General features: G+C 36.5%; 1 protein-coding gene across 6 annotated transcripts; it reads left to right on the top strand.

The window, feature by feature from the left end:
• Positions 1-6200: 6200 nt before the first annotated feature.
• Positions 6201-16986, top strand: LOC139844201 (calcium-dependent protein kinase 20-like). 6 transcript variants are annotated; one of them, XM_071834421.1, is made up of 8 exons: positions 6201-6333; positions 6442-7086; positions 13704-13847; positions 13952-14104; positions 15256-15371; positions 15509-15676; positions 16223-16447; positions 16794-16986. In XM_071834421.1, the coding sequence occupies exons 1-8, from the start codon at positions 6201-6203 to the stop codon at positions 16875-16877; spliced, it is 1668 nt and encodes a 555-aa protein (XP_071690522.1). In that variant the 3' UTR covers positions 16878-16986. The 6 variants fall into 6 exon arrangements, with proteins under 6 accessions (XP_071690522.1, XP_071690521.1, XP_071690520.1 ...); XM_071834420.1 differs by having other exon boundaries at positions 6201-6344; positions 6447-7086; XM_071834419.1 differs by having other exon boundaries at positions 6201-6428; positions 6489-7086.
• The last annotated feature ends 10714 nt before the right edge of the window (positions 16987-27700 follow it).

The following is a 27700-nucleotide window of genomic DNA, read 5'->3' as shown; positions in this document are numbered from 1 at the left end:
TAATTCGGGTTTGGACAAAAGACCGACACTTGTGGAAATTGGACTATGGGCTATTAATGGGCTTTATATTTGTTTAATTGAATGATAGTTCGTTAATTTAATATAAAGATTTACAATTGGACGTACCTATAAATAACCATATACACTCGATCGGACACGATGGGCGGGATATTTATAAGTACTAATAATCGTTCATTTAACCGGACACGGGAATGGATTAATAGTCAATGGACTCGTTAAAACAGGGGTGAATTATGTACAAGGACACTTGGCGTAATTGTTAACAAAGTATTAAAACCTTGGGTTACACGCAGTCGATATCCTGGTGTAATTATTAAACAAAGTATTAAGACCGTGTTACAGTTTAAGTCCCCAATTAGTTGGAATATTTGACTTCGGATATAAGGATAATTTGACGAGGACACTCGCACTTTATATTTATGACTGATGGACTGTTATGGACAAAAATCAGATGGACATATCGAATAATCCAGGACAAAGGACAATTAACCCATGGTAATAAATTAAAATCAACACGTCAAACATCATGATTACGAAAGTTTAAATAAGCATAATTCCTTCCTTTATTTTATATCTTATCTCACTTTTAATTATCGTACTTTTTAATTATCGCAATTTTATTTACTGTCATTTTATTTATCGCAATTTTATTTATCGTCATTTACTTTACGCTTTAAATTAAGTTATATTTATTTTTAATATTTTATATTAGGTTTTAATTGCGACTTAAGTTTTTAAAATCGACAAACCGGTCATTAAACGGTAAAACTCCTTTTTATAATAATAATACTACTTGTATATATATTTATATACAAATTTAGTTTTAAAAATATAGCGTTAAACTTGGCTAGTTCCCTGTGGACGAACCGGTCTTACTAAAAACTACACTACTGTACGATTAGGTACACCGCCTATAAGTGTTGTAGTAAGGTTTAGGTATTTCCACTCTATAAATAATAAATAACTTGTGTAAAATTGTATCGTATTTAATAGTATTTCGTAGCAAAAATATAACTATTTCGTACCCCTCTGCTTTAACATCAATATAGTTGCTCATTTTTTGTTGTAGAACCCACAACCTCATTTATATCTCTAAAAATCTTGTCAGGCCATTCCCTCGCTAGAGACTTTGCCAGAAATTTTCACCGGCTCACGGTTCTAAGCACTAAGTCACTACCAGCTCCGTTTGTTGCATGCAACGGATGTCTCACGAGTTTGTTTTGGTTCCCGCACTACCAAACGGTTATTTTTCTTACCGTTTGATTAATTTTTTTTTTAAATACAATAATTTATCATTGTAAATATAACCCAACACTACCATTTTATACATTCACTTGCATATGTTTCACTTTCAATTTTTATATACAGTTACTCTCATATTTCACTCTCAATTTTTACATACATTCACTCTTTATATTTCACTCTCATTTTTTTCCCACTTCACATAAATGATTTTTACAAACGTTGTTACTTTCAACCTTCATACCGGTGGGTTTTTTTCCGAAGATATGAAGCAACACTACGGTGGAACTGTTCATACGTTGAATGTTGTTGTTACCGGGATTGATATATCTACTCTGTTCGACTATTTAAGACGAAACGTTGAATGCGAGGCATCCAAGTTTGTGTATTGTACAACTATTTAATAATGTTATTTACATTTATATTTGCATTTTGTATTTAAATAATAATTAAAATGGTTAAAGTTGGATGGTGGAGTTGATGATAGGGAGAGATTTGTCAAAGAAATGTTAAAGGTGTTTGTGCTGGTGTGACACTGATGTGGATGAGAGAAGTTCCGTGAAAGAGGTGAACGATAGGAAGTGACTTTACTCTAACTTCAATAGTGATGGATATGACCGTTGGTGAAAATAGTGTTCAAGGAGAATTGTTAATTTTATAGGTCATATTTAAAAATAGGTCTTTTGTGTACGTGAGTTTTTCGTATAAAACAACAGTTGCAACATTTGCGGATTATTCAAAAGGATATAATGCATTCACGAGTCAAATTTACTGGCCGCACACATGATATTGGAGAATGACCTGAGTGTTAAACTAAAACTCACAACGGATATATTTGTAAATAAATGAGTCAATGTTGATCCAATGGTGAATTTTAATAGAAACTTTTTAATCTAAGGGTCATTACTCTACCATGTCATCCCTTAATTAAAATGTTTTGCTAATATTGCTTTTGTTATAATAGATATAGAGAAGTAATAATAATAATAATAATAATAATAATAATAATAATAATAATAATAATAATAATAATAACTAAAAAAGTGGCCCGTGCGATGCCGCGGTGCCTTTCGGGTTACATAATCATAGTTAACGTAGCGTTATGTATTTATGGAAATAAAAACGCTTTGCTACGGGTGTTTTTGAATACACGTCGTTAGTACCTAGTATACCTAATGGCATATGCATTTTTAACGTCAGGAAGATTGTGTAAAAAATGGAAACATCACCATCGATATGATGTAGGTAGTTTGTGTTGTTTATTATAAGTGTATGTATATGTATTGAAGATAGCCCGGGGTGTTTAGCGTTTTTTGAGAAGTGTACGTTTCGCGTATAGTTAGTCCCGTTGGTTTCGTTAGATTTTTTCGAGTTGAACGGTGGTCTCGGGAAAATTTAACTCACACCGAGCGAGAAGATATGGCCTGTTATAAATTCGGGTGTAATTAGTTTCTTTTATTATAGTAAAATTATATATATATATATATATATATATATATATATATATATATATATATATATATATATATACACACACACTTTCTACCCCTGAAAAGTGTAAACTTGAGGGACCGTTGTGTAAATTGAGCCGAAGTTGAGGGGCCGATTGCAGTGTGAACGCAAACTCAAAATGACAATCCAAAACAACTGAAATGACAAAAATTCGGGTGTGTTTTGGTATATAGGTATAATATAATAACAACAACAACAACAACAATAATAATAATAATAATAATAATAATAATAATAATAATAACTAAAAAAGTGGCCCATGCGATGTCGCAGTGCCTTTCGGGTTACATAATCATAGTTAACGTAGCGTTATGTATTTATGGAAATAAAAACGCCTTGCTACGGGTGTTTTTGAATACACGTCGTTAGTACCTAGTATACCTAATGACATATGCATTTTTAACGTCAGGAAGATTGTGTAAAAGATGGAAACATCACCATCGATATGATGTAGGTAGTTTATGTTGTTTATTATAAGTGTATGTATATGTATTGAAGATAGCCCGAGGTGTTTAGCGTTTTTTGAGAAGTGCCCGTTTCACGTATAGTTAGTCCCGTTGGTTTCGTTAGATTTTTTCGAGTTGAACGGTGGTCTCGGAAAAATTTAACTCACACCGAGTGAGAAGATACGGCCTGTTATAAATTCGGGTGTAATTAGTTTCTTTTATTATAATAAAATTATATATATATATATATATATATATATATATATATATATATATATATATATATATATATATATATACTTTCTACCCCTGAAAAGTGTAAACTTGAGGGACCGTTGTGTAAATTGAGCCGAAGTTGAGGGGCCGATTGCAGTGTGAACCCAAACTCAAAATGACAATCCAAAACAACTGAAACGACAAAAATTCGGGTGTGTTTTAGTATATAGGTATAATATAATATAATATAATATAATAACAATAATAACAATAATAATAATAATAATAATAATAATAATATACTATTATTATTATTATTATTATTATTATTATTATTATTATTATCACGAGCAATATTATTATTATTATTATTATTTTATTATTATTATTATTATTATTATTATTATTATTATTATTATTATTATTATTATCACGAGCAATATTAATAATATTTGTATATAAGAAAATTTTAGGTTTATTTGTCTTTAAATGTTTTGTCTACAATTATTGAAAACATATATGATGTTGCGCAATTTCAGATAAAATAAAATATTATCTCATTTTATTTCATTAGAAAAACAAACAATGTTATCGCTTTAAAGGTTTACTTAAGAGATGCCCAACATCAACTAGAGCATCACTAAAAATATCTACATTTTACCAACCCGCAAATGTAAAACTTAATAAGGTTAAAGGATATCCAGATTGAACCCCGGTGGGGTTTTCTCCTGGATCCATTCAGTATTCAAACCCGGTCCGTCTACCCCTCGAGATGGTTAAAGGATCAGGTTCCTGTAATGCGATTCGGGTTTCCTCCCGAACGCGTATGTGCGCAAATGATGAGTGTCGTTGAAATAAATGATACACTGATGCAAAGCTTGCCGTTCAAAGAAAAAAAAACTTAATAAGGTTTGAAGAATTAAAAAAAATAACTCCAAACAAACTAGAATAAACACAAACTAGAATAAACACGAAGAATTTATTGGAGTTCTAAGTTGAATTATATCATAGTAAATAATGAAGTGCAGTTTTCGTGGAATTGGTCGCGTGAGCGAACAGGTAGAATACATGGTGAGTTTGTCGAACTTACAAACCTTATGTTGTCTATAACTTTTGATTTCAATCAATAAGTATCATGGAGTTGGAGCCTTGCAAACAATGGGGTCTTCTATGTTAAAAAGATCTCGCATAGCATTGCAAACAATGGTTTTCGGTTCGAGTTGAACTTGACAAAAGAGGCATCGACTTACATAGTGTCCGGTGTCACGTGCGTGACGACAACATAGAATCGGTGGATCATTCATTAATCTATTGTAAATTACTCGTGGAAGTTTGATCTCGGGTTTTCAAATGGTAGGGCCTTGGTAATCTCGCAAATCCTAATATTAATGACATCCTTCGTGTGACCGCATCTTCTTCCGCCTCATCACTTGGCTCTAAAATTTGGCAAGCTGTGAAGTGGCTGTGTGCATATTCATTATGGAAGAACTGTAACTTGAAAGTTTTCAAGAACAAAGGGTCGTGTGCTCCGGTTGTGTTAAGTGAAATTCAAGTCAAGTCTTTCGAGTGGATCTCGACGAAGCTAAAAGGTAAAAGCATCAATTGACAAACTTGGTTAACGAATCCATCTTTATATAGGGTTATCTAATCTCGAGTTTGGATGCAACTTGGCTCCCATTTTGTATCATTATTTCGTGTTTTTGTGCTAGCAACGTAGATTGCTTCGCGTGTGTTGTTGTTCTTCGTGTTTGCTACTCATGTTATATTGTATGTATTGTGTTGTTATGGTAATAGAATTTCCTTGCTTTTAAAAAAAAACACCTCACTTTATAAGTAAGAAGACTTTTAATTATTCGCATTTTAATCATTAAGCGTTTTATTTTATAAAAACGTAGTGTTACGTAACCCCGGAGACTTGAAACTCTTGTTTAATTTGACTTTCTTTCTTTATACAGTAATAAAAATTTTCGTCAAAATTCTGTTATAACTAAATACAGTAATTAAAAATTAACTACAGTGAGTTAACTCTGTTTTGACTCATGTAGAGGAGTTGGAGGTGTTTGGCGAGTATATTAAAGACGCTTGAGCGTTTTGTGTCCTGGTTGTCGACGGGTATCCTTTGTAGTCTTGTTGAATATGAATCTTAATCTTCCCTTTATCGGTTAGACAGGATATCATTTTATGTTGTTTTATTTTTGAGTCGTAGCTATTTTATATCATAGTTAGCGTTACGAGCTTTTTTAGTTTTGTTTAGTTACGATCGTGTTTTTTGGTTTGTATGTTTAAAGGTTTGATGAACCTTCTTTCGTTATATATAAATGTATTCGTTTTTTTCGCTGGAAAAAAAAAAAAAAAAAATTTAATCATCTTCGCTAACACTGATTCATTTCCCCCCAATTTTCTCTCCCTCCATTTCTAATTTTCCGATTTTTCACATTTTCCCTAATTTCCACTTGGACAAATAATCATCCAGTTTCACGAATTAGGGTTTCTAATTGACACTAACGTTTAATTCATCATACAATCACTGCACAACTTCTATCAATTTCATCTTTAATTACGAAATAATCTGAATTTCAATCGCCATAACTAAGCGCTAATATAATGCATATGTTACATGTGTATGCTCTATGATTGATGATCGGATCACACAGTAGTAACTGTGTGACGACATTGTTACAACAATGCGAATTGTAATGACGTTATAACGATTATATTTGTTAGGGTTAGGGTTTCGTATCTGGTGCAAATTTTGAATTTTGAATGGGAAATAATTGTGTAGGTCCCAATATGGGACGCAGTGGCTTCTTACAATCTGTTACTGCTGCAGTTTGGAAGACTCGGCCGGCCGAAAACACACTCCCACCTCCGAATTCAAATGAACAATCAACCAAAGGTAAGAACAATGTAGAGAATGATAATAAGTCGAATGATGTGAAATCTAAAGGATCTGAACAATCACATTCTGTGCAACGTACACCACCTGATACTGTTAAAATGTCAGGTGAGGAGACGACGAAAACAGTTGAAAACGTTAAGGTGCCCGCGCAGGTTAAGGTACCTGCAGAGGTTAAGGTACCTGAGGAGAAACCGAAGGCGGCGCCGGGTAATTATAAACGAGTGCAGAGTATCGGAGTTCAGAATTTGGTATTGCAGAGGAGAACTGGCAATATGAAGGAGATTTATAGTGTGGGGAAGAAGTTAGGACAAGGTCAATTTGGTACGACGTTTTTGTGTCTAGAGAAGGAAACGGGAAAGGAATTTGCGTGTAAATCGATTGCGAAAAGAAAGTTAACAACGAAAGAGGATATGGAGGATGTTAGAAGGGAGATACAAATAATGCATCATTTAGCAGGGCATCCGAATGTGATATCAATCGTGGGTGCTTATGAGGATGCGGTTGCTGTGCATGTTGTTATGGAGCTTTGTGCAGGTGGGGAATTATTTGATAGAATTATACAACGAGGCCATTATACGGAGAAGAAGGCTGCCGAGCTTGCTAGGATTATAGTTGGGGTTGTTGAAGCTTGTCATTCTTTAGGGGTTATGCATAGAGACTTAAAACCTGAGAATTTTCTGTTTATTAATGAGCAAGAGGAGGCACCACTTAAAACGATTGACTTTGGGCTTTCTATGTTTTTTAAACCAGGTATATCTTTTAGTGTTTGTGATTTATTTATCTTACGAGTGTGATTAAACATGTGGAATGATGTAAGAAAGTAGACTACGGATGATTGAAACTATTCCCTGGAAAAGATAAAAACTTCATGTAGTTTGTACTTTGTAAGACTTTGGTAGACTAAGAATTAAAAAGATAGGATTATGATAAGTTACAACTAATCAATTTGAAGGCGGATATGATCTTTTTTAAATTAAAGCGTTAAGGCCTTATGGGTGACACTCTGCGTGATAAATTATAGCTTACTTCTTCCTTCCGAATTGAAAATCATAGTAGAGCACTATCTGAGAACTAGCCACGTTCAAGATAAATATTTCGTATATTGGTGTGGCTTTTCTTCAGCCTCTTCTGTTTAACATAATAAATGTTTACATGGCCATAACTTTTATTTGGGCTGATGAAAGCATATCATTTCTTGTAATTAGTATGACTGAATACTTGATTAAATAAGTTCACTTAGGTGAGAGGGTCAGGGTAAGTCATCAGCTTTTCTGTCTGTATAAGCAGCCGATCTGTGTAAGGCAATGAGTAACCAAGAAATTTATGTACAATTTTTTAATAATAAGCATGTCGTTGAGCAAAATGAAATGGATTTATTCGATTCTAATATAAGTAACTCTGTTGCTGGCTAAAAACATTAGTTCTTTACAAAATTGCTACATGAATCCAAATAAATACATATTTGTGCTTTTTAATTTGTGGTTTAAGGTTATTAGTGAATGTGATAATGTTATGCTTTTCTCCCATTATGAGCCTAATGTTATTTCAACACCGAATTATTTCATGTGGTTACATCTTTTCAGCATCTTTTCAGTGTTTTTGTGTTACAATACAAAAGACATACGTATACACATTTAATGTTAGTAGGTAGTCGGTGCAATTAATGTAGTTAGTTGAGTCGGTGCAATTAATGTAGTTAGTTGGGCAGGTGCATTTATTGGGCAGTCAGGTCTTGTATCTCGGGTCTATATATATCCTCGTTGTATGTTGTAAATATGTATTAATTAAGAGAGATGAAATTACAGAGAGTTTAGATGTTTTACATGGTATCAGAGCGTACCTATGAGTGTTTGAGTCTGGTCTGTAAGTCACCACCACCACCATAACCACCCGCAGCCCAACCCGCATCCATCACTTCAGTCTCCAAATTGAAACGTTTCGAAGTCACTTTCAGATCTCACCACCCCCGCCAAACGTCCCAGAAGGTCCCGAATTGTATTTCTGAGAAAAAAAGAAAAACTTCCGACAGCCGTAAGCCACCCCACGCGCCGCCTTATCACCACCAGTCGCCGCTACTCGCCGGCGCGTGAGGGCGCGTGGATCACTCTCCACCGCCGGTTTTCTTGTCCGATCGTCAGTCTCGTGATTCCGATTGCTAGTTTCTGGAATATTACTCCGATTGCTAGTTGAAGAAGAGAGAAAAAAAAAAAAAAAAGAAGGTCGATTGCTAATTATCTGTCTGTTGTCTGGTTTCTCTTTTATATCCACTACCAAGTGGAAGTGGAGTCAGATATTTATTTTCACCAACTCCTTAAACTTTCTTTTATCCGTATTTTTTTTATTTTAAGTTATCTTTTAACTTTATTTTATTTAAAATAAAAAATAAAAAAAATGAGCGATGAAAAGAAAATAGATAGTAATTTAAGCGAGACTATTCCTATTGGAGCCCGTTTGACCGACAATAAACTTAATGGGTCTAACTTCTTTGAATGGAGTAAGACAATCCGTGTATATCTTAGGAGCATGGGAAAAGCTTCTCATCTTACTTCCGAACCTCCTAAAGATGATACACGGGATCTGTGGCTACAAAATGATGCCAGAATCTTTCTTCAAATTATGAATTACATTGAATCTTCGGTTACTTCGTTGGTAAATCATTGTGAGTATGTAAAAGAGCTTATGGAGTATCTCGATTTTCTATATTCTGGAAAGAGCAATATCTCTAGAATATTTAATGTGTGCAAATCTTTTCATCGCGGTGAACAACACGATCGATCTCTAATGGCTTATGTTATGGAATTTAAGAAAACATATGAGGAGTTTAACTCTGTGATGCCTTTGAGTGCTGATATTAAGACTATGCAGACACAACGTGAGCAAATAGCGGTCATGAGCTTTCTAACTGGTTTACGACCAGAACATGATGCTATTAAGTCCCAGTTTTTAAACGAGTCTACGATTCCCTCTCTTCAAGAAACATTTGCTCGTATCCTCCGTCACGAGGATGTTAAAACACCTCAAGTTTCTGAGCACAACACTGCTCTTGTTAGTCGTGGAGGATTTAGAGGAGGAGGGAGGTCTCGTGGAGGCTATCGAGGAAGTTATCGAGGAAGTTATCGAGGAAGTTCAAGAGGAGGCCATACTGATAGAACAACGGAAGAACCCACTAATTCTGGTGTGGAGTGTTTTTATTGTCATGAACTTGGACATACTAAACGATTTTGCAAGAAATTGCAAACTCAAATTATGAGGAATAATCTCTCAGCACATGCTGCATCTTCAACCGTTGCAAATGGTGAATCTGTGAAACCTACTACTTCAACTGTTGCTTTTGCCGAAACAGGTAATGACACGTGTCTCTTATCATCAGCCTCCAAATGGGTCATTGATTCTGGTGCCTCAGATCATATGACAGGTAATAACCATCTTTACTCTGACTTCAATACACACTCATCTTATGTCACAATTGCAAATGGTACCACCTCCCCTGTTCTTGGTTCCGGCACTATCAACCTCACTCCATCTATATCTTTATCATCCGTTTTATGTCTACCCAATTTCTCATTTAACCTGCTATCCGTCAGCAAACTTACTCGTGACTTAAATTGTGTAGCCTTATTGTTTCCTGACTCTTGTATCTTTCAGGATCTCTCGACGAAACAGATTATTGGTAAAGGACGGGTATCTGATGGACTTTACATACTTGAAACTACAACAAAAATTCCCCGGTCATTAGTATGCTCAAAGTCATCCTCTCCTCTTATAATGCATTGTCGGTTAGGTCATCCTTCTTTACAAAATTTGAAGAAACTATGTTCTGAGTTTTCCGGTTTATCCTCTTTATATTGTGAGTCTTGTCAGTTCGCTAAGCATCAACGAGTCCACTTAAGTCCTAGAGTCAATAAGCGGGCTGCGTCCCCATTTGAATTAGTACATTCTGATGTTTGGGGTCCGTGTTCTGTGACATCAAAATCTGGTTTTAAATATTTTGTTACTTTTATTGATGACTACTCTCGTGTTACATGACTTTATTTAATGAAAAGTCGCTCTGAAGTATTCACTCATTTTTGTTCCTTTGTTGCCGAAGTAAGAACACAATTTCATACTTCTGTTCTAACTCTGAGAAGTGATAACGCAAAAGAATTTCTCTCAGAGTCATTTAAATCATATATGCTTCAAGAAGGTATCCTGCATGAGTCATCATGCGTTGATACACCAGCCCAAAATGGGGTGGCGGAACGAAAAAATAGACACCTTCTTGAGGTAGCCCGAGCACTATTATTTCAAATGAATGTTCCAAAACCTTTTTGGGCTGATGCCGTATCAACTGCGTGCTTTCTTATAAATCGCATGCCGTCTGTAGTTCTTAATGGTGATATTCCATATAGTATCTTATTTCCTACAAAATCCTTGTTTCCAATCGAGCCAAAGATATTTGGTAGCACTTGTTTTGTTCGAAACACCCAACCTCACCTAACCAAATTAGATCCTAAATCTATTAAGTGCGTCTTTCTAGGATACTCTCGTCTTCAGAAAGGGTATAGATGCTTTTCACCAACCCTCCAACGCTATGTTGTTTCCAGAGACGTCACATTTCAAGAAGAATTACCGTTCTTTCCCACAACCATTTCTCGCAATCATGAGGAGAGTGATGACTTATTGAGATATAGCATGAAAGTACCCACACCAGATCCCACACCAGGTCCCACACCAGATCCCACACCAGATTCCACACCAGATCCCACACCAGAGCCACCATCAGAACAAACTAGCCATTTTCAATATATATACAGTCGACGTCCCCGTCCTACATCAGTGCCCGCTCCTGAGCCGCAGTCATCGTCGGTAGATCCTCCCGGTGAGTCACCGAGTAATGTTTCTAGTGATATTCATGATACTCAATCTTCCGAATCTGATTCTGATATACCGATTGCTCTTCGAAAAGATAAACGTAAGTGTACTTATCCTATTGCTTCCTTTGTCTCTTATGATAAATTGTCCGTCTCTTCTCGTGCTTTTGTTGCCACCTTAGACTCTGTCTCCATTCCGAAAACTGTTGGTGAAGCTTTGGCTCATTCTGGATGGCGTGCTGCTATGATTGAGGAAATGAATGCACTTGATCATAATGGACTTGGGCATTAGTTAACTTACCTGTTTCTAAAAAGGCAATTGGTTGTAAGTGGGTCTTCACGGTAAAGGTTAATCCTGATGGTTCTTTGGCACGGTTAAAAGCTCGTTTAGTTGCTAAGGGATATGCTCAAACATATGGAGTGGATTATTCTGAGACCTTTTCTCCTGTTGCTAAACTCACATCTATCAGATTATTCATTTCTTTAGCTGCTACATATCAGTGGACTCTTCACCAACTTGATGTGAAGAATGCATTTTTACATGGAGATTTGCAAGAAGAAGTCTATATGGAGCAACCACCTGGGTTTGTTGCTCAGGGGGAGTCTGGTAAAGTATGCAAATTACGAAAAGCAATTTACGGTTTGAAGCAATCTCCTCGTGCCTGGTTCGGAAAATTCAATGCGGTAGTTAGAAACTTTGGCCTAAGAAGAAGTGCATATGATCACTCCGTATTCTTCGCTTCATCAAACTCTGGGTGCATCTTGCTTGTTGTTTATGTGGATGATATTGTAATTACTGGGAGTGATAAAGAAGGAATTCACAGGTTAAAAACATTCTTAAGTACTCAATTTCAAACGAAGGACCTTGGTCCTTTGAAATATTTTCTAGGTATTGAAGTATCTCGAAATAAAAGAGGTATTTTCTTATCTCAGAGAAAGTATTGTCTTGATGTGCTCAGTGATTCTGGGATGATTAACGCAAAAACTTGTGAAACACCAATGATACCTAGTATAAAGTTAAAAACTGACGAAGGAGAACTTCTTATGAACCCAGAAAAATATAGAAGGATTGTCGGCAAGCTAAATTATCTTACACTCACCCGTCCTGATATTGCTTTCCCGGTGAGTGTTGTGAGTCAGTTCTTGTCATCTCTGAGAACCTCACATTGGGATGCTGTCACTTATATCTTAAAGTACTTAAAAGGTACACCTGGTCGTGGTCTTTTATACCAGAATCATGGTCATCACACTATCGAGGGATTTTCTGATGTTGATTATAATGGTGATTCTGCAACTAAACGGTCTACAACTGGTTATTGTGTCTTCGTTGGAGGAAATCTTGTATCTTGGAAAAGTAAGAAACAAAATGTGGTATCCCGTTCAAGTACGGAATCTGAGTATCGAGCCATGGCCCAGACAACTTGTGAACTTATTTGGGTTCGTAACCTTCTTAGCGAGATTGGTTTTGCTCAGTCCGAACCAATGAATTTGTGGTGTGATAACAAAGCAGCCATTCATATTGCAAGCAACCCCGTCTTCCATGAAAGGACCAAACATATTGAAGTTGACTGCCATTTTACTCGAGAAAAGTTAGAAGAAGGAATTATTCAAACACCTCATATCAAAAGTAATGAACAGTTGGCTGACTTATTCACCAAAGCATTATCTAGAAATTGCATCCGTCAGTTTTGTGACAAGCTGGGCATGATCAATATCTATGCTCCAGTTTGAGGGGGAGTGTTACAATACAAAAGACATACGTACACATTTAATGTTAGTAGGTAGTCGGTGCAATTAATGTAGTTAGTTGAGTCGGTGCAATTAATGTAGTTAGTTGGGCAAGTGCATTTATTGGGCAGTCAGGTCTTGTATCTCGGGTCTATATATATCCTCGTTGTATGTTGTAAATATGTATCAATTAAGAGAGATGAAATTACAGAGAGTTTAGATGTTTTACATTTTGTAACTGTCGTCTCCGCCTGTTTCTTTTCTTAAGTAGAGCCTCACCCCTAGGGTGGTGATTTGTACACCGTCTTTTTTCATGCATACACCACCAACTATGCTTTACACTGTTGTATGTACAACAGTCTAAAGCATATTGGTGGTGTAAGGCTAAAAACTAAGGTAATGAATCAGTGCCCCTTGGATAAATCAGCCCTGCAGGTCAAGTACGGGGTTTCCCGAAGTGTGTAATAGTTCTTGTTATCGATGATGAGGCTTAAATGCGTTTATTATTTCTTGAACATTATTTTACAGTCTCAAACAACTTGGGTGGTTTAGAACCATCCTTTCACTATGATTCAAATTGAAATGATGAGTTTGAGCCTCGCCTTTCTTTTCCTTAATTAGCATTGCTTTTCACAGTTGAAATGCTGTGAACATCTTAAGTTTACTAACGTTATGTTTCACCAGTCTATTGCTAGTTATTATATTAATTTACATTCCTTTATTCATGATATAGCTTCTGTTATTAGGACTCCTCCCAAACTGAAGTGATGCTTGTATGTATCCATTCAGGTGAGATGTTCACTGATATGGTCGGGAGCCCTTATTACGTGGCCCCAGAAGTCCTGCGAAAATTTTATAGTCAAGAATGTGATATTTGGAGTGCTGGTGTTATCATATATATATTACTATGTGGGGTCCCACCGTTTTGGGATGGTGAGACTTTTATCATTTTCTGCTTCTTTTTCTAAATAGCTATCTATGATGATTTAATCTTAATGTTGCAGCACTTTTTTTTGTTTAATTGTGATCTGAATCAGAAACGGAACAAGGAATATTCGAACAGGTGTTGAAAGGTGATCTTGACTTTGCATCAGAACCATGGCCAAGCATATCTGAAAGTGCAAAAGATCTGGTCAGAAAAATGCTTGTCAGAGATCCCAAAAGGAGACTAACAGCACCTGAAGTTCTTCGTGAGTATAAAACCCTATTTCATCTTGGCTAATCAAACATGTAATGTGTTTTTGGTTTTGACGCATGATTATGAGCATATTACTATTATAGAGTCCATATTGTAGTATTCGATGAGAAAATAAATAGCAAGTGGCAAGCATGACATGCATCTATTTGTGAATTAGTTAATTATATATGATTCTTAACAATTATCATGTCTTCAAGGTCTTATGTGGGAATTATTAACATATTACCTTATAAGATCTAAGACTAATATAACTAAGGTCCGTACACATTTATTTCCGTTCCATCTGCCAACACATCTCAAGTAGGAATAAACAGAATTCGAACTTGATAAGCAAAACCTGATAAGGCGTCTGAAAATAAAAACATTAGAGTGGGCAGCCAATATGGTCCCTAAATTATTCCCGAAATTGCAATTTTATCCACTCAACTTATAAAGTTAATTTTTCGGTCATTTCATAGAAAGTCTTGCACAGGTTTGATCTCTTTTTTCCTTAGTTGTATGTATCTATCTAAAAATGGCATGCATCATGCATGTTAGATTATTACTGACTTACTATACCATTCTTTCAATACATAAATACATTTATTTCAGCCAAAATAAGCTCCAATGGGGTCAATAACTCGATTAGTAGTGTAGTCAATTGCTGTACTAGATCAACAAATAGTTGAGCACTGTACCATGCTGGGAGATTTGGAAAATTTACCATGTCAATTTTCACGTTGCCAACTTTGAGAGCATTATTTTTATAAGATAATGTGGAATGAATGGCAGTTACAATTGCTGATGTTGTTCATTATAAGTTATAAACTGTTTATTGCCGTTCTCAAAGAAACAAGTTTTAAACTGTTAATGAGGTTATGTTAAATCCATTCAATTTGTTAATGAAGCTTAGGGATTATGTTTTTTCCCTCACTTTGTGAATTTGTACACCCGTATATGCTGTATGTCCGTCCTAAATACAAAAAATAATCAGTATTTGTTTCCTTATTAATTCACTGATCATACCTGTTATCTTTTATGTCATGATGTAGCGGAAGCGTTCTCTCGGTTTTAGATAACTCTCGAAGTTATGTGTTTTACATTTTTAACTTTATCAAAATTTTCGTTTTCTTCTTTTTTGCTTACCATTAAATTCTTATGTAGGGCATCCTTGGGTTCAAGCCAATGGTACAGCTCCAGATAAGCCTCTTGATTCTGCTGTTCTATCCCGTCTCAAGCAATTCTCTGCCATGAACAAAATTAAGAAGATAGCTATCAGAGTGAGATTTCTATTATAATATATATGTAAATATTTAGATTTAAAATCTGTTTACCACAGTTGATAGTGTATCGTATGGCTGCGTTCAATTATTAGCTGCTTCACTTTATGATTAAACACCCTGTTGTCTGATTTCAGGTTATTGCTGAGAATTTATCTGAAGAAGAAATTGCTGGGCTAAAAGAAATGTTTAAGATGATAGATGCCGATGGTAGTGGTCAGATCACATTAGAGGAACTAAAAAAAGGCTTGGAGAAAGTTGGCGCCAATTTGAAGGATTCGGAAATTAATCAACTAATGGAAGCGGTAAATATCGTTATATCTTCTTTTTTTCTTTTTCTTTTCAAGTAATTTACCTAATTTGAACTTCGAAGTACATATTTCATGAAAGCATGATAACTGATTCCATATAACAATCTCTGATACGTAAAGCAGGGCCATTTATACAAATATAAATTTCTTCTTTATATAATAGTAGTTTGTCACTCTCACTAGAGGTCACAGTTAATTGATTTATGAATGGGTCAATTCAGTTATGTGTCATCTCTAACAGATCAAATAACTAAAAGAATATTCCAAAAGGGAAACGGGTCAAATATGTTAAAAGTTAAAACTCTTATATCACTAATTTAATAAAGTATATTCGATGAGTTTTGCTTTCCGATCTGTTTAAAAACATACAAAACTACCCATTTTGACATGCAATTGACTTTTTACCCAACCCACCTGAACTGACCATTTTTCCGCGTATCTATATAGCATGATTGCTTCTGAGTGCGGTGGTCTTTTGTTATTGGTTATATCCATTCAATCCATGTATATTTTGCTCAAAAGTCTTCACTAATATTTTAGGCGGACATCGACAACAGTGGGACCATTGACTATGGCGAATTTATTGCAGCAATGCTCCACATAAATAAAATACACAAAGAAGATCATATGTATGCTGCTTTCTCATACTTTGATAAAGATGGCAGTGGATACATCACTGCAGATGAGCTCCAACAGGCATTCGATAAATTTGGTTTGGGAGACATACACCTTGATGATGTCATGAGTGACATCGATAAAGATAATGTACATCCTTTCCTTTCCATACTAATCTCATTATTTCACTTTTTACGAAATTAATGAAGGTGGAAAAATGGGCGGGTTGGATAATGGGTCCAGGTTCTAACATGTAATTTCTTTCATGGGTCAAAATGAGCTTGGGTCAATCTGTAAACATTCTTTGCCCATTAATCTCTAATCATAAAAAATTTAAGATGATGTAATTTGCAAGCACTCAAAATTATTTCAAGTCACTTTTGACCTGTTTGACCCGCTCCATTTTCAACCAAGTTTCTAAAGTTTACCTATGTGATCTATCGGAGGTTAAATATCCCAATTTTCTTACAAGCTAGTTTTGTTTCGGCAATTTCAGGACGGACGGATAGATTATAGTGAATTTGTGGCAATGATGAAGGAAGGAGACTTTGGAAAGAACATTAGCCTCCGGTTAAGGTAGAACAGTAAGTTTTAACCATTTATTTTCCTCTCTACTAATTCATTTATTCTTTTATTTGTTTTAAAAAATTTCGAACAGTTAGCAATTATCCACCGCAGTTGTAATTAAAGTTAGGCCATTCTTTCTATCTTTTCGGTCTCAAAGTTCGATATATAATGTTTTTGGCATTGTTTTAGCAAGTTGTTAGTTGTAAAAAGCTACAAACTACCTTCTTCTTTTCAATCTCAATGTCTTCATTATCAGGTAACATGATGATAATGATGTGGTTTCACTTTATGCCAATTTAATTGAATCAAGTATCGTTACTGATAAATCTCGAGTGTTTATCACTTTATTGAAACGCGTTTATCAGATAAGAACGTATTATAATCACTACTACATATCGGAACAGTTGGAACACACACTTGTGTGCAGTCTTTTGGTCACATGAAAAGTGTTGTGTTGCATCACATGATGTACATGCCTTCTTCCCATAAAGAGTATTGAACTAGTTATCAGTTTTAACTAACTATCATAGGTGTATAACTTCCTGACCATGTTCGAATGTTATCTTTTTTGTCCACACTAAGTTAATATTAGCTTGTGGAATAATAATATGTACCAACCAATTATCGTACTTGTAACTTGTAAGACGATAACATATTTGTTTTTGGATTTTGAAATGTATCATGTATGTACGATACCTTTTATTAAGTTATGATTTCACATATCTTGTACGTTAAAATTTCATACTCGTAATAATGTGAATAAAATTAGAATAATTGTAGTGTTACACAATAAATTGACTTTTGAAAAGTCACCAATTGGGCTCTAATTGCTGACAAAATAGTCAAATGATTTCGATGTAACCACATTTATAGTGTGAGAAATAATTACCATATACTCCGTATATCAAAGATTTGGTTGTTTGTATTGGTCTTGTAGTTGATTGTGTCCCGTGATCGTTTTGGTGTTTCGGTTGATCAAGGCTCGGACTTAGTTAGCTTAGCCTCTTTGTTTAATAATAGGGTTTATTCACTGCTTCCGAGCTTTGAAATGCGTTTATTCCGATTGTATCTTTGTTCGTCTTTTTCATATATTGATTAAAAAACTTTGTTTATTTATCGTTATTTTTAACAAAAAAAAAAATAAATAAAAAAAAAATAATAGAAATGGCATGGGAATGGGTTTGGAGCTTCGTTCGCCAGCTTCTGATGGCTTTTGTCAAAAGGCGTATAATGCTAAAATTGGTTTAAACGGAAATGAATATAGTACCACCCCTTTTCACACTTGTATTTTCATTCTTCCCCCCTCACCTATACCCAACTTACAAAAATTACAGCAAACTTCAGGGAAGTAAAACATAAATTCTCTTACTTAAAATAAAAACTTCACCCGAACACTTCGACACCCCGTATCTTCCTGCTCACCGTCACATGGGATTTGTGGTCGTCCGGCAAAACGACAATAGTACCCACCACTTTTCACACTTGTATTTTCATTCTTCCCCCCTCACCTATACCCAACTTTCAAAAATTACACCAAATTTCAGGGAAGTAAAACATAAATTCTCTTACTTAAAATAAAAACCTCACCCAAACACTTCGACACCCCGTATCTTCCTGCTCGCCGCGAGTTAAATTTCACCGACCACACCGTTAAACTCGAAACATTTTTATCAACAAAATGAAACTAGCTACGTTCGAAACGGAGGCTTTTAAAAAAAAACGCTAAACACAACGACAACCCGTATCTTTCGGTTCGCCGCGAGTTAAATTTTTATGACAGCACCGTTACACTCGAATTTTTTTTATGAACAAAACGAAACTAACTACGTTCGAAACGGACACTTTTTAAAAAACGCTTAAGACAACGACATCTAAAACGGCACTTAGCACATGGGTCGTTTCCCCTCTGTAAATACAACACGCTACGTTAAATATGAATACACATGCCGAAAGCCCCCGTCGCGTCGCGCGGGCCGAATCTGGACTAGTTATAAATTATTAATAACATAAAACGGAGTACATATCAACAAAAGATAAGCTTAGGTGCATATATTAAATATAATTATCTATTATCTTTTGTTTTAAATATAATTATCTATTATCTTTTTTATAGTTACCGTATTGTCACGGACTTATCTCGATAAGCTCACGTACAACACTTAGTCTCTACTAAGTCAGCCTTACTCGGACCTTAAATGATTCAAGTAACCAAAAGAGAAAATATTATAGAACAAGTGGAATTGAAGAAAATACTTATATTGCTTGAGAATGCTTTACAAGAGAGAATGTTTGAGATTTGAGGTATGGTGTGCCAAATGAGACCACCTCTATTTATACTACTCCTAACACAAAATGGATGGCTAAGATTAATCTAAATCAATGGTTAGGATCTAAGTACTAGAAACTTCAAGTATATACATGGAGATAGATATTTCCATGAACATTCCATACCATTCCATGGAAGAACTCATGGGAAAGTTCTAGGGAGCTTCCATGATGTTCTTGGGCCTTCCATGAGGTTCTTGGGTTAAAACTCTTAATGGGGCATAATCTTAGTGGGTTGGGCCACAAACTTGTTGGGTTGTGACATTCTCCCCCACCTAAGCTTGCGACGTCCTCGTCGTGTGATCCTCGTGATACTTCTTGATTTTGTCTGTGAACTGCCACAATAAGTCTTTGACTTCCCAACTTGCTTCACTATCGGGCAAGTTACGCCACTTAACTAGGTATTCTCTATAGTTCGGCACACCTCGTCTCCGTACAATTCGATGCAACAAGATATCTTCCACCTCACGATCAAACGAAGTCGCAACTGCCATTGGTGCACGTTTGGAAACTCCTCGTTCTGGGTTTTCCTCGTCTCCATGATAAGGTTTTAGAAAACTTACGTGGAAGACTGGATGAATCTTTAATTTGGGCGGTAGTTGAACTCGATAAGATACGTTCCCAACACGTCCAATTACCGGGAATGGGCCTTCATATCTCCGGATCAATCCTTTGTGCACCTTCCTAAATGTTTTGAATTGTTGAGGTAAAAGCTTCACCATCACTTGGTCCCCAACTTTGAACTCAACATGTCGTCTTTTCTCATCCGCCCATTTCTTCATTTTCTTGGCCGCCTTATCTAGTGATGCTCTCGCCAAGTCGGCTTGTTCATGCCACTCCTCCATCGTTCTATAAGCGGCTGGGCTGCTTCCATCATATGAAGCGGCCAAAGCATTCGGGGTCAAAGGTTGGCGTCCTGTCACCAACTCAAAAGGACTCTTCCCCGTGGACTCACTCATTTGCATGTTATAAGAGAACTGAGCAATATCAAGAAGCTTAGCCCAATCATGTTGATTTGCACTTACATAGTGTCGAAGATAGAGCTCCAATAGTGCATTCACCCTTTCTGTCTGTCCATCCGTTTGGGGATGAAAACTCGTGGAGAAATTCAAGTCTGTCCCCATGATCTTGAACAACTTTGTCCAAAAACGCCCTGTGAACCTCGAATCTCGATCACTTACTATCACATGTGGTATCCCCCAATACTTCACCACATTCTTGAAAAATAGTTTTGCGGTTTCATCCGCGGTAACTTCGGATGATGCGGCTATGAAGGTACCATACTTAGAAAACCGGTCTACCATGACTATAATACTCCCACACCCTTCTGACTTGGGTAAGCAAGTAATGAAGTCCATGGAAACACTCTCCCATGGTCCTTTCGGTGTAGGTAGCGGCTGTAATAGTCCTCCTGGTTGGCGTTGCTCTATCTTGTCTTGTTGGCATATTAGGCATGTCCGCACGTACGTCTCTACGTCGTCTTCCATCCTTGGCCAATAATAAGTGCCTTCTACTAATGCCAGCGTCCTCTTGATACCTGGATGACCAGCCCACTTTGAATCATGACACTCCTTCAAGATTGTCCGTCTAAGATCACCCCACCTAGGCACATATAACCGGTCTCCTTTGGTGAATAATAGATCACCCTTGAGCCAAAACCTTCGCGTTTTCCCATCTCGAGCCAATCCAACAAGGTTTTTGGCTATAGAATCATGCTCTAATCCCTCCTTTATACGATCTTGAAGGAGGAATTGTGGTTTTGTGATCGCTGCAAACTCCTCCTTACGACTTAGGGCATCAGCTACCACATTGGCGTTCCCAGGCTTATACTCCAACACATAGTCAAATTCGGCTAGGAAGTCTTGCCAACGAGCTTGTTTGGGACTCAACTTCTTTTGGGTTTGAAAATAACTCGTTGCCACATTATCCGTCTTAATCACGAACCTTGATCCCAAAAGATAATGCCTCCATGTCCTCAAACAATGAACCACTGCCGTCATCGCCTTCTCCTGCACAGTGTACTTCCTTTCCGCCTCGTTAAGTTTTCGGCTTTCGAACGCGATTGGGTGACTCTCTTGCATTAGAACTCCTCCAATAGCAAAGTCCGATGCGTCTGTGTGTAACTCGAACGGAATGGTCACATCCGGAAGTCTCAACACCGGTTCTTCCATGACCGCTCCTTTCAACTCTTCGAATGCTGCTTGACATTTCTCATCCCACAACCAAGCTTTGTTCTTCTTTAACAATTCTGTCAATGGAGCCGCTTTCGCCGAGTATCCCTTGATAAAACGACGATAGTAGTTTACTAAACCAAGAAAAGATCGTAAATCAGTCACCTTCATTGGTGCCTCCCACTCTTGAATTGCCTTGACCTTAGCCCCGTCCATGAGTAACTTCCCATTTTTAATTCGATGTCCAAGAAAATCCACCTCCTCTAATCTGAATGAACATTTCTCTAGCTTCACATACAACTCGTTGTCCCTTAGTACTTGGAATACTTGCTTCAAGTGCCTCACATGATCTTCCATGGTATCGCTATACACGACTATGTCATCCAAGTACACCACGACGAACTTGTCGAGGAAGTGGTGAAATAATTTGTTCATCAAAGTACAAAATGTGGCAGGGGTATTGGTTAAACCAAAGGGCATGACTAGGAATTCATAAGCGCCATACCTCATCACGCATGTGGTCTTAGCCTCATATCCTTCGGCAATTCGGACTTGATAATATCCCGATCTCAAGTCTAACTTGGAGAAGTATTTTGCCTTCCCAAGTTGATCGAACAAATCAGCAATAAGTGGGATTGGGTATTTGTTCTTGATAGTTACCTTGTTGAGTGCCCGGTAATCTATACACATCCGCAAGGACCCATCCTTCTTTCTTTGAAATAGCACCGGAGCACCATACGGGAATTTTGACGGTCGGATGTATCCCGCATCCAGCAACTCCTTGAGTTGTCTTCGCAACTCCTCCAACTCGGGTGGTGGCATTCGGTATGGGGCTTTGGAAGATGGTTTTGATCCCGGCTCCAACTCTATCGCATGGTCAACCTCCCTCCTAGGTGGTAACTTCTTTGGTAACTCCTTGGGCACGACATCCTTGAACTCATCAAGGACCTTCTCAATTTCCTTGGGTACCTCTAGTTTTCCCTTATCTTCGACCGTCTCTTGCTTTGCTACCGCTAAATAGCATGTCTTATTCTTGTTGTACCCCTTCTTGAATTGCATGGCAGAAAGTGACTTGGATGCACTCTTGCTTCCACGTTCGGTTGACACCATACAAGCGTTCTCACCATCCAAGATACACAGTGAATTAGCAAACGGCATAGGGAAACCGCGTACCTTATCTAAGAACTCCATCCCAAGTACCAACTTGAAGTCGTCTATAGGCACGACTGAGAGATCAATCATTCCTTCCCATTCTCCAATCTCCACAAATGTTAATATCTACGAATTAGAGTCCTTTAGCTACTACCTTGGGTATCTCCGTCTTGGCCTTGATTGCGTTGAGGATATGCATTGATCCTATGCACCGCTCCTCATCCTGACAACCCACCTTTTGAGCTTCCATAGCATGAAGGCTAGCTTTCTTCGGACAATCTCGGGCTCTATGCGGTCCATCACATATGAAACATCCATCATTCTTGTAAGAAGTTTTTATGTTCTTGTTATTCCCGGTTGGTAGCTTACATGTATTATCATTCCTTGATTGGGCGGGCTTATCTCCCCCACCTTTCTCATGGCTCACCTTCTTATCTTTTGACTTGAACGAATCTTTCCTATTAGCCTGGTCGACTAGTGCCTCCGCTTGAGCAATTGCGGTGGCAAGGTCTTGGACTCCTCGTCTCTCCAACTCCGTTTTAGCCCAAGGTTGCAAACCATCGAGAAAATAGAAGAGAAGAATATCATCGGGAATATCTGGGACCTCCAGGCTAAGGTTCGTGAATTCTTTAATATACTCCCGAATCGTCCCGGAATGATGTAATTTACGTAGATGACTCATCGCATCCTTTTGAGCATTCTTGGGGTAGAATTGATTCTTAAGTTCAGTAAGGAAATCATCCCAAGTATCAATAGTAACCATACCTTTCTCGATATCTCCATATCGACGACGCCACCATAACGCTGCAGTATCCTTGAGGTAACGGGTTGCCATCTTGATCTTCATTGCATCATCCACTATGTTGACTCCCTCCAAGTATTGTTCCATCTCCCATATACAATCATCAACCGCTCGGGCTTCCCGCTTCCCCACGAACGGTGACGGCTTGGGAACGTCCACCTTCAGAGCATTGCATCCAGTGTTGCCACCCCCACTAGCCATGAATCTCAAACAAGAGTTCATGTTGGTTTGTAAATCCATGAGGCGTTGGTGAATAGTGGAGACCTCCCCCTCCATTTCGCCTCGCAACTTCGTAATCTCACCCATGAGCATACCCCTTAAGTCATGGATCTCACGTCGCATGTCAACGTCTAGCACGTTGATTGCACTCTTGCAATCATCTTTCAATTCGTCAAAGTCCCCGTCCAAACCATCCAAACGTTGGTGGACGTCTTCGAACTTTGCTTTCACGTCGTCCATGGATGTCTCTACATCCATGATCCTCTTGTCCAAGTTTGCAACAAAGTCTTTGAACGTACCTCGGTTCTTCTTGGCTCCTTGGCGAGTCTCTACCCGACCACGAGTCTCATCACCCATCACACCACTTGTTGCGCTTACATTCTTTTCTGTCTCGGTTGCCATCTCCTTGAATCGACCTTGCTCTTGATACCAAATGTCATGGACTTATCTCGATAAGCTCACGTGCGGCACTTAGTCTCTACTAAGTCAGCCTTACTCGGACCTTAAATGATTCAAGTAACCAAAAGAGAAAATATTATAGAACAAGTGGAATTGAAGAAAATACTTATATTGCTTGAGAATGCTTTACAAGAGAGAATGTTTGAGATTTGAGGTGTGGTGTGCCAAATGAGACCACCTCTATTTATACTACTCCTAACACAAAATGGATGGCTAAGATTAATCTAAATCAATGGTTAGGATCTAAGTACTAGAAACTTCAAGTATATACATGGAGATAGATATTTCCATGAACATTCCATACCATTTCATGAAAGAACTCATGGGAAAGTTCTAGGGAGCTTCCATGATGTTCTTGGGCCTTCCATGAGGTTCTTGAATTAAAACTCTTAATTGGGTCATAATCTTAGTGGGTTGGGCCACAAACTTGTTGGGTTGTGACAGTATGCAACAAAGCATTATGTTGGTGTAATGAAATTATAGTTGTGTATATATCGATAATGGATAACTTATAACTTAAGAGTTTAAAATCGGAATATTCGATATACACAATTCAATAGTAAAGTTAATATATAGTAAATGTCGATTTATTGACGACTTGACTACCACTTAAAGTCAAAATTGAATTTCAGACACATTTTAAAACTCATGGAAATTTGATTTTTCATTTTCATGTGACTCTTTCTTATAACCTACTTATTGGCCGGGGGTCCATTCGGAAGTAATTTTTATCCATAGAATATTAAGAGGGAGGACGTTATCTACTCTTGGGGTGTTTCACTCTGAGTAGAGAAATGACTTCTCTTTATTTTAGGATATGAGAAAGATTGTCTACATCTTACTTCCCTCGTACCCGAATAATGTTGCTGCTGCTGCTGCTGCTGCTGCTGCTGTTGTTGTTGTTGTTGTTGTTGTTGTTGTTGTTGTTGTTGTTGTTGTTGTTGTTGTTGTTGTATATAATAATTTAATTTGTTGTTGTTATGTGTGTTTAGCTTCTTATTTTTGGGGGTCGAAAGACAATAAATATTTATAACAAAATAAGAGTTCATCCAAAAGATGAAACCTCTATAACTTACAAACCTAAGATAATTTACGAACTAACAAATTGAACAACCTACTTAAAAGCTCACAACAGCGAGCAAAAGAGATACAACAACGAGCAAAAGAGATTCAATAAGCTACAAAACAACAAACAAAAATATTAACCAAGAAGGCCGAGCAAGAGGGTGACCAATCTACTTAACGAATGGAAGATTAGAAGCCATCAAAATCTCATGAGCGGCGCATAAAAGAAACCATCGTGAACGAAATCATATATCCTTGATAAACTCACCAAACTTCTCCACACCCTTCATCATTACATCAAATGCTGATGCAAACTGCTCGTCAGACATAGGTACTTTTGTAGTGACACGAACTTTTACATGTTTATATATATTAAATGAAATTGATATTTATATGATTAAGTGTTTCCAACATGTTAAGCAATCAAACTTGTTAAGACTTGATTAATTGAAATAGGTTTTATATAAACAATTGACCACCCAAGTTGACCGGTGATTCACGAACGTTAAAACTTGTAAAAACTATATGATATCATATATATGGATATATATATAGTTAACATGGTATTATGATAAGTAAACATATCATTAAGTATATTAACAATGAACTACATATGTAAAAACAAGACTACTAACTTAATGATTTCGAAACGAGACATATATGTAACGATTATCGTTGTAACGACATTTAATTGTATATATATCATATTAAGATATATTAATATATCATAATATCATGATAATGTAATAATTTAACATCTCATTTGATATAATAAACAATGGGTTAACAACACTTAACAGGATCGTTAACCTAAAGGCTTCAAAACAACATTTACATGTAACGACTAACGATGACTTAACGACTCAGTTAAAATGTATATACATGTAGTATTTTAATATGTATTTATACACTTTTGAAAGACTTAAAGACACTTATCAAAATACTTCTACTTAATAAAAATGCTTACAATTACATCCTCGTTCAGTTTCATCAACAATTCTACTCGTATGCACCCGTATTCGTACTCGTACAATACACAGCTTTTAGATGTATGTACTATTGGTATATACACTCCAATGATCAGCTCTTAGCAGCCCATGTGAGTCACCTAACACATGTGGGAACCATCATTTGGCAACTAGCATGAAATATCTCATAAAATTACAAAAATATTAGTAATCATTCATGACTTATTTACATGTAAACAAAATTACACATCTTTTATATCTAATCCATTTACCAACGACCAAAAACACCTACAAACACTTTCATTCATCAATTTTCTTCATAAAATTGATCTCTCTCAAGTTCTATCTTCATGTTCTAAGTGTTCTTCATAAATTCTATAAGTTCTAGTTTCATAAAATCAAGAATACTTCCAAGTTTGCTAGCTTACTTCCAATCTTGTAAAGTGATCATCCAACCTCAAGAAATCTTTCTTATTTACAGTAAGATATCTTTCTAATACAAGGTAATACTCATATTCAAAATTTGATTCAATTTCTATAACTATAACAATCTTATTTCGAGTGGAAATCTTACTTGAACTTGTTTTCGTGTCATGATTCTGCTTCAAGAACTTTCAAGCCATCCAAGGATCCTTTGAAGCTAGATCCATTTGTCTCTTTTCCAGTAGGTTTATCCATAAAACTTGAGGTAGTAATGATGTTCATAACATCATTCGATTCATACATATAAAGCTATCTTATTCGAAGGTTTAAACTTGAAATCACTAGAACTGTTCGCAAACAAAAGTTAATCCTTCTAACTTGACTTTTAAAATCAACTAAACACATGTCCTATATCTATATGATATGGTAACTTAACGATTTAAACCTGGAAACACGAAAAACACCGTAAAACCGGACATACGCCGTCGTAGTAACACCGCGGGCTGTTTTGGGTTTGATAATTAAAAACTATGATAAACTTTGATTTAAAAGTTGTTCTTCTGGGAAAATGATTTTTCTTATGAACATGAAACTATATCCAAAAATCATGATTAAACTCAAAGTGAAAGTATATTTTTCAAAATGGTCATCAAGACGTCGTTCTTTCGACTGAAATGACTACCTCTTACAAAAACGACTTGTAACTTATATTTTCGACTATAAACCTATACTTTTTCTATTTAGATTCATAAAATAGAGTTCAATATGAAACCATAGCAATTTGATTCACTCAAAACGGATTTAAAACGAAGAAGTTATGGGTAAAACAAGATTGGATATTTTTACTTGTTGTAACTACGTGAAAATTGATAACAAATCTATACAAATCATATCCTAGCTAACTTATATTGTATTATACATGTATTCTAATATATTATGTAATCTTAGGATACCATAGACACGTATGCAAATGTTTTGACATATCATATCGACCCATCTATATATATTATTTGGAACAACCATAGACACTCTATATGCAGTAATGTTGGAGTTAGCTATACAGGGTTGAGGTTGATTCCAAAAATATATATATTTTGAGTTGTGATCTAGCCTGAGACGTGTATACACTGGGTCGTGGATTGGGTCAAGATAATATATATCAATTTATTTCTGTACATCTAACTATGGACAACTAGTTGTAGGTTACTAACGTGGACAACTGACTGAAAATATTTAAAACATTAAAACGTAT

This window comes from Rutidosis leptorrhynchoides, chromosome 4 (assembly GCF_046630445.1).
Source record: "Rutidosis leptorrhynchoides isolate AG116_Rl617_1_P2 chromosome 4, CSIRO_AGI_Rlap_v1, whole genome shotgun sequence".
NCBI lineage: Eukaryota > Viridiplantae > Streptophyta > Magnoliopsida > Asterales > Asteraceae > Rutidosis > Rutidosis leptorrhynchoides.
Note: the sequence above shows the minus strand (reverse complement) of the source record. Positions and strands in the feature narration are given on the sequence as shown.